Below are 13,315 nucleotides of genomic sequence, written 5' to 3'. Positions count from 1 at the left end.
CAGTATATCATGTAAGCTATGAAGCACTAAGCTACATGTACAAAGAAAATAAAGCCCTTGTTGTTTCTGAAACATCTCTTTTCTGCATTACCAGAGGCTTCCAGGCTGTTTACAGACAACTTCATGACAAAATCACTGAAAACTTAATTCTTTCATTTGGCCAAAACCCCTTGGTTGGCTACAATTTGTATGACAACACAGTAGCTATGACATTGTAAATTCACTTTATTTTTCCTCACTATGTATTTGAAAACAGTAAATTGCCCTTTAATTAGAAGCATTAATAGTGCAGAATACACCAGTCATGTAACACAGCACAGATTTTACTTTGGCATTCAATAATATACATATAGAAGGCTACACAGTTACAGTACTTAAATGTTCTTCTGTACAAAATATTACAGTGTAATCATTTTATGTAAGCTTTATAAGCCATAAACATAAAAAAAAAATTCTGCCAGTCTCTCTTGATCAAGCTAATATTTGGGCAGGTCTGCACCATATTTTGAATTTGCTTCAGATGAATAATGTGTCTGCTTGAAGAATCCACTGTTCAGGTCAATATGCAACTTTCAACAAGTTCTTAAATGATTTTTCTTTTTCAGTGTATTATATATAGTACATACTTCTAACATTCCCAATAGTTTTATATTCATTTTAAAAATGTAAACATATTTTATAGCATGTAAGTTTTTATGAATTTTTTTTCCAACTTCCTATTTTATGCAACATAATGTGGGAACTACCCTTCCCAAAGTGGCACATTGCTAACACAGGAGTATGAAGCTACAAAGCTACCATGTAAAGTGTATGAAATCACAGTAATGTTCAGAAGGAGGGGGAAGCCACCTGTATTAGTGGAGATAACACTAATAAACACAGCCAACTTCACATGAGCAGTACTTCAGAATCTGTGGTTTTAAGGTTGAAATGTATTTACATTTTTATTACAATTGTTGTATCTCAAAGATGTTTTTAATTGTTACTACAATCTTTTTATATGCCTCTCCAATCAAAGTGTGCCAAGTCTAAATGTCTTATAAACTGACCACCTCCTCAATCATAAATATCCTCCAAAGACAGACGGCAGACAGTCACTGGCCATCTTTATATGCAACATTGGAAACAACAAACAGTTTGCCAGAAAAGTTAAGAAGGAATGTTCTTTACATATTTATAGCATATTATATACATAAAGAGTAAATCAAGCAGACAAGGTATTAAAGTTATCTTTTTTAAAAAAAAAAGCATTTAGAAATTAAAAATGAAAGTATTTAAAAAGTTATATCCGTCCACCATCGATGGTCAAGGTCCCGAACCTACCAAAGAAAGAAACCAAAAAAAAAATAAAAATTAGTGCATAATACAAGTATGGTATAATTTAAGAATAATAGTACACAACAAACCCTTGTTATAGTGTCACTTTAAATTTCTGCAGCACAAAAATGACTGTGTAGATGTTTTCATTTATCATCAGACTATGCAATCTATGTATTGGTAACACTTCATGCCTTTCCTAGTCACCTGTCAAAAACAAATACATGTTCCTTTAGTCAGGATATAATTCATGTTCTTAGAATAAATGTCCTTTATGTTTAGCTGGAATTCTGTGCAGTAGGTTTGTTTGGTCTCATAGCTTCAAACTTCGCTAAAATCTAAATTGGGTTCATTGCCAAATTGTAAATGAGGCAGGAGATATTGAATCAGTTGATTAAATGTTGCCTTCTGCCCTATTTATTTAGTTTGTGCATGACCAGGCCATAGCTCTCATGCACACACTTCACAACTTCTCCTAACCTTTTCCTTTATAAAAAAAAAAAAACAGTTTCAGTGAGGGGGATTTGAGACTGAAGTGGCCTCCAATGTGAAACTGATAAATTACATGTGCTGTAAGCCCTCTGCTAGCTTAAGTAAGTGAGAGGTACAGAGTTTAGATGTTTGGCAGATCCATAACTTAAACCCTTTTGCCTTTTTGCACAAGGGCTTCATTCAATACAAAACGAATGTGTACTGCAGCAAGCTATATTTCATAAATAGACATTTGTGGAAATATATAGTGAACACACAGTTGTGACTGAATACCCCTTTAGATGTACACCCAACCCTCATTTCCCCACCCCTCACAGTTCTTACATTTCAAGCCTATTGAAATGTGTACTGTTTATTTACTTAGTATGGATCTCCATGTAAAGATTTTAGAATTCTCTGGAAAGGGCAAATTGCACAGCATGGATTCCATTCTAACAGTATTTTCATCCACCAACAAAAAGTACAGTACATTTTCTGAAAGTTTTTTCCTTTACTAAATGTCTAGTGTTCAAGCTAAAAAGTTTTAATATTGTGATGGAGTATCACTTCAATGGCTATAAAACTTCTGATATTGTACCATTTAAATAAAATGGTCCATTAGAACCAGCTTATTAATTTTCTCAGTTGAAACAATACATCATTTGTTGGACCTGCTGAATCCACTTCAGGGTAAGGGGAAGGGGTCTGTAAACTTTCCGTGCTGCACCAGGCCCAAACTAAGAACCAACCACTCAGGCACTTAATTTCTCTTTAGTTTTCTAAATAGAAATTATAATTGCCAAGTGAGCAATAACTTTTATTACCATAGTAGTAAAACAACAGATGACTTTTTCATTTAAGGAAGTTCACTGATTGTGTAGATACACAAAAACATAAATTTATCAGTGGTGTTTACTGTTACATTAAATGTCAATTGAAAGGCTTAATTATTCCTGAGCTACAGTATTTTTGATCAAAGCAGTAGCAATATGTAATCATTTAAGAAATATTTATTTTATCCTAAGTGAAATACACATTCTTTACATAAGTTGTAAATACTATTTAAAAATTGAATTAAAGTACTGTAATTCTTAAAGAAATATTGCAATGCTAGCCATTTCTAACTGGCATTGACCCAAGGCTTCGATGACTCCCCTTCTGTGAGCTTAGACAGGCTAGGCTCTTAAACTCACTTTTCAACACAGATGAACTCTTGATGTTTCTTGTTTTTGATGATGTTGAGCTAATATTTGAGTAGGGAAAATGCAGTAGTTTATTTCTACTTTATTAAATATAAATACTGCAGGCAGTTTCAGTTTTGCAGCACAACTCTTGGTTAGCATCACTCGAGAGCACAGAAATTGGCATTTTCATAACTAAGACCAAGTTCCTAATCCAAAGGTGTTTGTTTATTTTCTGCTCCCATTGCCACCTGTAGGTGATTTTTTTCAACACTAAAAAAAGTCTTCTGAAATTTTGTGATAGTATATTGGAGAAAGTCCATCCAGTTTTTTTTTTTTTATGTGATGTGAATGTGTACTTCTCTGAAGCTTCTTTCTTCTTAGTAAACTGCTCCTTAGCTCTGTTTAGCCTAGTAAAAAATTAACATGTGTGCCACGTTGACCTCATTTCTGAGATGTGCAACTTACATAGACTTCAGCCACGAGCTGACTCATTCATCTTTAGCTGCTACTGCACACAACATTGCCAAAACCAAGAACAACAGGACCATAGAGAATATCATGTAAAAGAAATTAAAGAGCAATGTATGTATTCTTTATTCTACCGGCAGACTAGACGGCTAGAAAATAATAGGTAAAGTTGACAGTCTTATATAGATATGTTTGTTAACTTTTCATTTGTTCATTTTAACCTGGCTAGCTAGAAACTGGCTTCCTGAAATAAAATCTATCAAACACAGAGGGAATCAATTATGTTATATACATATTAACTATTTTATTCTAAAACGTTTAGGGATGTTAATATGTTTCTTTCATGATACATTCCAAGAAAATCATATTTGTTTTGTACATATTTTTTCAAAACAAATATGAAATTAAAAATTCTGCCAGAATTTAACAAAAAGGTTTAGACTGAAGGATTTTTCTTTTTCAGTTCATTATACATCTGCATCCCAACCACTGGCAAGTTGAGAGGGGTCCATCTACTGTCAGGCAACCTTGCATTCCAAGTACAACACATATTCAGATGCCAGACATTAATCATGGTTGGAGATTTAAATAAACTGCAGCTATTGGGAGTTGAAGTAGCAAAAGGGCTGGAACACATAGACTGAGACAGCAGCTGTCAGCATCAGGAAGCTCTAAAGAGTGAAAACACAAAACATCATAATGGTTCATATGTTACTACACTGACGATTTAATTGTGGGACTATTAGAGAGCTTGGCCACCGATAGGCTAGGTTTTATAGTCACCTAGCTGGTCATTGGGTATAAAAGCAGCTCCCTCAGCAGGAGTGTCCTTCAGAGTCCACCTCACATACAGTATATGTATGTAATATAATATGTGCCCTATTTTGTAAGTCTGAACAAAAGCAGTCTGGGAATGAGCTTTTATTTCCCCCTTTTTGCCTTTGTGGCTGTTTTGAGATGCTTTTTGCTTATGCTGCCTTGCACATAATCTCTGATTTATCTCACTGACACCAGATACATTGTAGTCCTCACTTGGCATTTCTGAAAGAATCTCTTTTCTCAGGGCCTTGCAAGTTTGTTATTCCTCCAAGCTTAGTGTACTCCTTTTCTTTGTATTTATTTTATTTTTATTGTTAATACCACCTACCTGGAATATACTGTATGCCTGCAGTTTGCTAGTTTTTTTTTTTATTTATTTAATGTTTCTCTTTGGTGGCAGCTGTTGTGCTTTATACTCTAGGCAGCAGACCAGACCAATGAAAGTTAAAGAATAGAAAATAATGAATTCTAATAGTACAAAAAAAATGGCACTTTTTTGGCATTTACCATAAACACTGATACACTGTTGAAACTAAACATAAACAGTGAAGTTTACCTATTACAGAATTATAAAAAAAAATACTTTGCAAAAGAATATGAAATTGTCAAATTAGGAAACACTTCCAAATTAAAGGCTTTTAAAATTGTTAGTGTTATGTTAAAAGTCAACTGTAAATCTTTAAAATCATATGCAGAATGTGGACAGTGTCAGAAAAAAGATGAAGAAAAACATTAAAACGTAAGTAACATTTACCTCTCCAGAAACCGGTTATTTTCAGCTAGCTCCTTCTCAACTCCTTCCATTTCTTCTTTTAATTTTCTCATACTGTGTGTATCAAAATACATACCAAAACAAAAAGCTTTTTAACATGTTTGACACTGTGTAAATGTATATTTCATTAATGGCTATTTGTTATACTTTTTTTAGGAAAATTGCTGGGCCTTTTTTTATGGAAAATTCTTCAGAGAAATGAGAAGGAAAACAAAATTGAGCACAATAAGATCAAATTAAGGTGATCTACATATATTGTATATTTAAGTACATCACAGCCAACGCACAGATTTTCTCAATTATTCTGATTGCTATCAGGCTGTAAGAAGAAGACAAACTGAAATAACACTCCCAATTCAGAGTCACAGGGTGCAAAGCAGGAATCAGCTCTGGACACTCACACACACAGATGTGCCAAGTTAGAATCGCCAGTTAATTTAAAACTTAAACTTTACATTGCATGTAGTACAAAAGAAGCTGCAATATTTGCAAGTCTGATTTTGTCATAAAACAAAACTGTCTAAGCACTGCATTATAACACTCTATGTACGACTTGCTCACTGCTTTTGACATTTTTTGAAGTACATGAATAGATAAAGAAAATGATCATAGAAATGTTTTCTAGATACGATTAATTTTGTGATTAACGAAGGTGAGATTGTTCAGTTTTATTGCAATTAAACTAAGAACGGTAAGTAGACAGTAAAACTAAATTTGTGTAACCCCAGTTTTGTCACTAAAATGCAGATTTTTAGGCATTTTTTAATAGGAAATGTGAAACATTTTTCTTCCTTGTCCCATGTTGGTTCATTTGACATGGTAGAAACTATATATATATATATATATATATATATATATATATATATATATATATATATATATATATATATATGGACAGTGCCATATGAATATCCAGTAAAATCCTTAAAATACCTGCAAGTCCCATAGGGTCATTGCTAAGCTACTGGTGGTGTTACGTTTACTCACCCCAATGTCATTTCTACCAGGGTGTTCTGACTGAGGTATATTTGAGGTTTTCTTTCATTCGATGGCACTGGAAGGATCTTCTGTGGCAACATATCCTGCAACTAAAACAATAGACATGAAATATGCTTCACGACATCTGTGGATGTGCAAATCATGGAAATGATTTTAGGTGATGTAATAAGAAGAAACATTAGCATAAAACAAAAACAGTCAACATACACATGTCTGAGGTCTGAATGGAAAAGAAGAATACTCCGTGGTAGGTGGGTGGGCCACAAAATATAGAAACTCCTCACATAATCACTAAAAAACTTAATTAACTAGGCAGGCATATTTTCAATAAATACTATTCAAAAATAAAACAATTCTGATATGTACAGTACATTTTGGGAGATTTTGGGGGGTGGTCACAAAGTGTACAGATCTTTGCAATTGTGTAGTTTAACAGCTGGTACAGAGCAGCACAAACTGATCCTCAAGTCTCAGTGGCCACACTACTTGTCTGTGTAAGGGAAGGAGGTGTGTGTGCCCAGTGCATAAGAATTACTGTAGCTACGTGGAACACTACCAATCAAAACAAACCTTAAAAGGACCCTGTGAAATAATTATGAGGAAAACTTATTACTGTTTACAAAGCAGTTCTACTTGATGGAAGTGAAGAGTGAAAACCATCTAAATCGATTGAAAGTGAATGAAGTTTAAAAAAATGCTGCGTCAAAAGCAGCATCAGTTCAGTGAAAGAAAACAGCCAAGAGATCACTACATCTATTGATCCACACAAAGAACTTTGCCTGCCCACACATGATGGACAAATCACTGCACAGAAGGGCAGTGCTTAAAATCTTCTAAATGTTTGTGTGCTGTTTCAAGGAAGAAGAAAGAGCTTTTTTAATGGCACTGGCAAGTTCAATCAGTCAAGGATGAAAAGTATGAGCTGGCATTCCACTATGCAAATAAGCAACTTGAAAATCAACTGCAAAGAGAGCCAATAAAAATGGCATTCCAACTCAGCGAAAGCAGACCACTCTTTTAAAGATAGCAAGCTACCTTCGAAAGCCTTATAAAGAACAACAATCTACTGGCACTCTGCAGCAGCGAGGCTGCAAACTACTAACTTCATTAGGGAGGCATAATGGAAGAATAGTAGTGGTCACGATGTAGGAATCAAAATATTTTATAACATGTTTTGAGTACAGTACTTATTTTATTATTAAAATACTGTACACAAAAGCATACCAAAAGTATCAAACATATCTGTTTCTCACATCTGTTTATTATTCATGTGTAGAGTGGATCATTCTATGGTGGGCAACACCGCCACATGTATGTGACAAACAGGCGTATGGTTCTGTAGCTCTTGGGTGTAAATACAAATTGGCCTCAATTTGGTCCACCATAAATTGCTGCATGACTTGTATATCAAAATAATGTTACGGTAAGTTATGCTAATCTCACTAGTAGCATTGTCTTTTTGCTTTTCTGAACTGAACAAAAACAATTAGGTGTTATGTTATTATTAACAGAATGAATTGGAAAGTACTTTTTAATACCACAGCTTAGGCTGATCGATTTTTAATGTGTGAGGGCTAACTGCCAAGACTGAATATTTATTTTTCAAATCTGCATACTCCAGTATAGAGTTATGAGAAGAGTCTACATGATTCTGGAACTATCAAGTCACACGACCGGACATTAGTCCATTGTAAGGTACAGTGCATCCGGAAAGTATTCACAGCGCATCACTTTTTCCACATTTTGTTATGTTACAGCCTTATTCCAAAATGGATTAAATTAATTTTTTTCCTCAGAATTCTACACACAACACCCCATAATGACAACGTGAAAAAAGTTTACTTGAGGTTTTTGCAAATTTATTAAAAATAAAAAAATTGAGAAAGCACATGTACATAAGTATTCACAGCCTTTGCCGTGAAGCTCGAAATTGAGCTCAGGTGCATCCTGTTTCCCCTGATCATCCTTGAGATGTTTCTGCAGCTTAATTGGAGTCCACCTGTGGTAAATTCAGTTGATTGGACATGATTTGGAAAGGCACACAACTGTCTATATAAGGTCCCACAGTTGACAGTTCATGTCAGAGCACAAACCAAGCATGAAGTCAAAGGAATTGTCTGTAGACCTCCGAGACAGGATTGTCTCGAGGCACATATCTGGGGAAGGTTACAGAAAAATTTCTGCTGCTTTGAAGGTCCCAATCAGCACAGTGGCCTCCATCATCCGTAAGTGGAAGAAGTTCGAAACCACCAGGATTCTTCCTAGAGCTGGCCAGCCATCTAAACTGAGTGATCGGGGGAGAAGGGCCTTAGTCAGGGAGGTGACCAAGAACCCGATGGTCACTCTGTCAGAGCTCCAGAGGTCCTCTGTGGAGAGAGGAGAACCTTCCAGAAGGACAACCATCTCTGCAGCAATCCACCAATCAGGCCTGTATGGTAGAGTGGCCAGACGGAAGCCACTCCTTAGTAAAAGGCACATGGCAGCCCGCCTGGAGTTTGACAAAAGGCACCTGAAGGACTCTCAGGCCATGAGAAAGAAAATTCTCTGGTCTGATGAGACAAAGATTGAACTCTTTGGTGTGAATGCCAGGCGTCACGTTTGGAGGAAACCTGGCACCATCCCTACAGTGAAGCATGGTGGTGGCAGCATCATGCTGTGGGGATGTTTTTCAGCGGCAGGAACTGGGAGACTAGTCAGGATAAAGGGAAAGATGACTGCAGCAATGTACAGAGACATCCTGGATGAAAACCTGCTCCAGAGCACTCTTGACCTCAGACTGGGGCGACGGTTCATTTTTCAGCAGGACAACGACCCTAAGCACACAGCCAAGATATCAAAGGAGTGGCTTCAGGACAACTCTGTTAATGTCCTTGACTGGCTCAGCCAGAGCCCAGACTTGAATCCGATTGAACATCTCTGGAGAGATCTTAAAATGACTGTGCACCGACGCTTCCCATCCAACCTGATGGAGCTTGAGAGGTGCTGCAAAGAGGAATGGGTGAAACTGGCCAAGGATAGGTGTGCCAAGCTTGTGGCATCATATTCAACAAGACCTGAGGCTGTAATTGCTGCCAAAGGTGCATCGACAAAGTATTGAGCAAAGGCTGTGAATACTTATATACATGTGATTTCTCAGTTTTTTTTATTTTTAATGAATTTGCAAAAACCTCAAGTAAACTTTTTTTCACATTGTCATTATGGGGTGTTGTGTGCAGAATTTCTGAGGAAAAAAATGAATTTAATCCATTTTGGAATAAGGCTGTAACATAACAAAATGTGGAAAAAGTGATGCGCTGTTAATACTTTCTGGATGCACTGTATATTTATTCATACACCAACCACCACTTTGTGGCAAGAAACTTGAAGCAAAGGCCACAGGTCAAAAGAACACACACTCAACTTGGAAAGTAACGGATTTCCTACTCACTGATAGCACGTTGCTACTGACTGTCATAACCATGTGGAACCATATCAGAAAATGGAAGGAACACACAAGTTTCTTTGGTGGCTTTTTCAAATTTAGTGTGGTCCTCTTCAACAGTTGATGGAAAACAAGATGTAATGAAATCTCTTGTGAACAATGCATTTCTGATATTGATCTTGACACTCTTTTTCAGAGTACTGTGGCAACATTTAATGGAGCAAGTAGTACTGGACTTTTTGAACCTCTCTCAGCAAAAGGCAGTCCTCATTTTAATATAGCCGATAACATTCCAGCCCCACCGCTAAATTTAAAAGTTCAGGTTGCCCATGCACACAAACAGCCAAGGGTATAGGGAACACTGCAGAGCCAATTGGTCCAGTCTCTAAGCCAGAAACAGACTTGCAGCATTCACCACAAAGACCGCATTACATAAAAATGAAGCAGCATTTTTGTAGGTAGAGATTAGATTGAGAGCAAATGTAGAAAATTGGAAAAAAAATAATTGCTTAAGAAGATAAAGCCAAGAGTTATTATAAACATGTTCCCTAATATGTCAGGGAAGTTCATTACTTATTTTGCATAACATCTGCGACGGTGCCCTTCTGACCTTTAATGCAGAAGCTCCAGTGGTCCTAACGCACACACAGGATATTAGATAAATGGTAAGATATTTTACAAAAGCTAAGACAACCTGTTCCTGAAAATAAATCCTAACTTTGTGATTTACAATGTTTTGAATAAAATTTCAGGTCAATTAGAGAATGATTAAAGACTGACTGTATACAGACTAACATGACACAGATCCATCACATCGCATTAAATATATATTATGGCTATGCTGCAATAACAAATAAAATGTCCTCAGGAGTTCACAGGACACAATTATTTTACTTACATGAGGCAACATAACGGGCAAATTGGCATAGTTTAAAAGACTAACGTGGTTTGATATTTGCTGAAAGATTAAAAAAAAGTTTTTTTCTTTTATTATCAATGCTAGTCTTTCGAACTTGAAGCCATACATGAACTGTACAGAATTTAGTTGTTTACTTGTATGAAAATGTTGGCAAGGAAGTATAAGGATAAAATTCTGGACCAAGTTTGCTTTCTGTTTGATGTGTAATATCAATAAGAAACAACAACAAAATACTATGTATGCATAAGTAACAAAAAAAGGAAATATTTACATAAGTGCAGAATTAATTCCTAAAATTCTGAAAATGGATACAACTGAAGTTTCATTATGAAAACAGTTCTAATGTCTTGCCGGTTGAGAGTACTGTTGTTTTTTTTGCCTGGCAATGCATCAAGTAATACTTTCTCCACTGTGACATTCACCAGGGGCCTCATGTTTATGCCGTGCGTAGAATTCACACTAAAACATGGCATATGGACAAAAGTGGAAATGTGCGTACATGCAAAAAAATCCAGATGCATAAATGTGTGTATGTTAAGTTCCATGCACTTCCCCTTCACAAATCTCGATGAACATGAAATTTAAACACACATGCATGCGCCTCCAGCCCCACCCAGACTCCTCCCAGAATTCTGCATATTCCAATATGTAAATCAATATAAATATCACTTTCTGTTCAGTGGTTAACACTAGAATTACCAGAGCCTACAAAAAAACTCATAGATCCGTCCCACCTTAAATCGATTCGCACCTCTCCATCAGTGTCTTTTGTCCTGTAAATGTGTCGAGAAGCAGCAAGCAGCCTATCACATTCCCCCACCGCCGCACAGTTTTCTCAGTTCAAGTCTGTTTACCTGCATGTCAGTTGCTTAGAGTTGTATAGAGTGAGAAGTCAAGCAAAATGACACCTTTTATAAATACTATACGGTTATTTGGAACACATGCATTTCATGTGTGTTCCGTGTCTACAACAATATCTATATAAACACATCGTTAAAACGGAAACGTTTTTCATGTTTTAGTAACAATTGACAAAATGCAGACGACGTGTTTAATGTGTAAAGCCTAAATTCCAAATCTATATATATAATTCACTAAGCCGCCGACAAGTAGCCACCCATGGAAAGCACGCACCGCCGACAAGTAACCACCCATGGAAAGCATGCAAGACAGCCACGCCCACCGTATATAATTCACTAAGCCGCCGACAAGTAGCCACCCATGGAAAGCACGCAAGACAGCCACGGCCACCAACTCTAAGACCATTGGATACAACAACAACTCGCAGAGCCACGCCTGCCAACTCGGACGCGACGCCTCGGAAAACACGCCGTCATTTATGTTTGTTTGAGCTACAGTCCACATGCACCTCTGAGCCACGTTGACTTTTCGGTTACGACTCATGACCGCGTGCACCATTGCAAACTGTTTTACACGCTACATACAGCAATTCGCATCCGCGACAAACATGCATCTTCTTAGATGGTCCTGCAGGAGCACAGAAAACCGTTTCCCCGCCGACCAACACTCCTTATTCCCCGGCTCGCGTCCACCCTCGCTCTCTAGGCATTCACACTGCCTGCTCATGTGCCCGGACGCTACAACTCACCGACCACCCCGTAAGTCGCTTTCGTCTGTGCTAGGAGTCCACATGCACTTCTGAGCCACGTTGACTTTTCATTATTCTTTTTTGGTTACGACACCCGACCGCATCCACCATCAAAAACCATGGGAAGGAAACAACGAAGCACCGCCCAGAAACCGCTTCAAATGTATTTCATGGAAACAACACTTCTTTCAATGTTATACAGATTCCTGCAACGTGTGTCTACTCGGCGCAGAGAGGCGTGGGTAAGCCGTTGAACCCCATTCGTGCTGGAAACCGGGGCTTGCAATTGTTCCCCACGAACGAGGAATTCCCAGTAAGTGCGGGTCATACGCTCGCACTGATTGCGTCTCTGCCCTTTGTACACCCCCCCCCCCCCCCCCCTCGCTACTACCGGGTGACTTGGTGGATTATATATAGAAAAGCAGCCAGACCCGCAAAGAACAATGAAAAGTCTATGTGGCGCAGAGGTGCATTTGGACTGTACCAGAGACAAAAGCGAATGAGGCGCTGTTTGGAAAATGAACAGTTAACGTGACTCACAGGTGCATGTAGACTGTGCAAAGACGAAAACGACTCAGGTGACGAGTTGGGGGTGGGCACATGAGCAGGCAGTGCATACTGAACTAGCATGACGGAGGGGGCGGAATGGGCGTCCTTCCCCTCTCCTCCTGTTCTGCCCTCCGCGCCCGAGCGGGTGGAGAAGGCGCGACGGCGGTCCTCCAATTTTCAGTCACGGACAATTGTATGTTGGTTCGTACCGTGCATTGTGTTACAATGTTACTTTTCGTGGTGGTTTATTAAATTACGGATTTTTCAAATGTTAATTTTTTCCCTGTGCTTAAAAATCATTAAAAAAGCGGCCTGATTATGCGGTGTATGCTATGCCGCGGGTTGGCTAGTATCAAATAAACACTTTTCACAAAAGGTACAAATATAACAGAACAAGTGCGCTTCTATTCAAGAATATAACTGCAGAAAAAGAACCCGCGTTAGGGTGCAACATTCACACCCCTTTGATATGATCGCTTCGGTGGCGCAACGGTAACAACTGTTGATTGGTAATCCAAACTTCACAGGTTCGACCTCGGACGACTCCGTTTTGAGAAGTGAGCTGCTCATATTCTTACTATTTTAGAATTAAAACATACATTTGATTTGTGTGTGTAGCAGCCTGTGTAAATTTATGATACTTGTAAAGGTTAGCTTTGTTTTTTTTTTAATTCAGTTTTATTCTCTGTCGCATTCACGATCCCACCCCCCTCCCCCATCTGACACTGTATTTTTACATAAAGATGCGCTATAACAGAGGTGAACTCAGATGATGACGACAGTTCTA

At 37.8% G+C, this 13,315-nt stretch overlaps 1 protein-coding gene across 1 annotated transcript in view; it reads right to left on the bottom strand.

The window, feature by feature from the left end:
* Nucleotides 1-205: 205 nt before the first annotated feature.
* The window catches only part of tbk1 (TANK-binding kinase 1), a 217,115-nt gene continuing 204,005 nt past the window's right edge, over nt 206-13,315 (bottom strand). Inside the window, exons 19-21 of the mRNA XM_028808250.2 lie at nt 6,019-6,119; nt 5,014-5,085; nt 206-1,319 (exon numbers count right to left, since the gene is read on the bottom strand). Coding sequence (XP_028664083.1) covers nt 1,283-1,319; nt 5,014-5,085; nt 6,019-6,119 — 210 coding nt within the window. The 3' untranslated portion in view covers nt 206-1,282. The remainder of the gene's footprint in view (nt 1,320-5,013; nt 5,086-6,018; nt 6,120-13,315) is intronic.

This window comes from Erpetoichthys calabaricus, chromosome 1, assembly GCF_900747795.2.
Source record: "Erpetoichthys calabaricus chromosome 1, fErpCal1.3, whole genome shotgun sequence".
Classification (NCBI taxonomy): Eukaryota; Metazoa; Chordata; class Cladistia; order Polypteriformes; family Polypteridae; genus Erpetoichthys; species Erpetoichthys calabaricus.
Note: the sequence above shows the minus strand (reverse complement) of the source record. Positions and strands in the feature narration are given on the sequence as shown.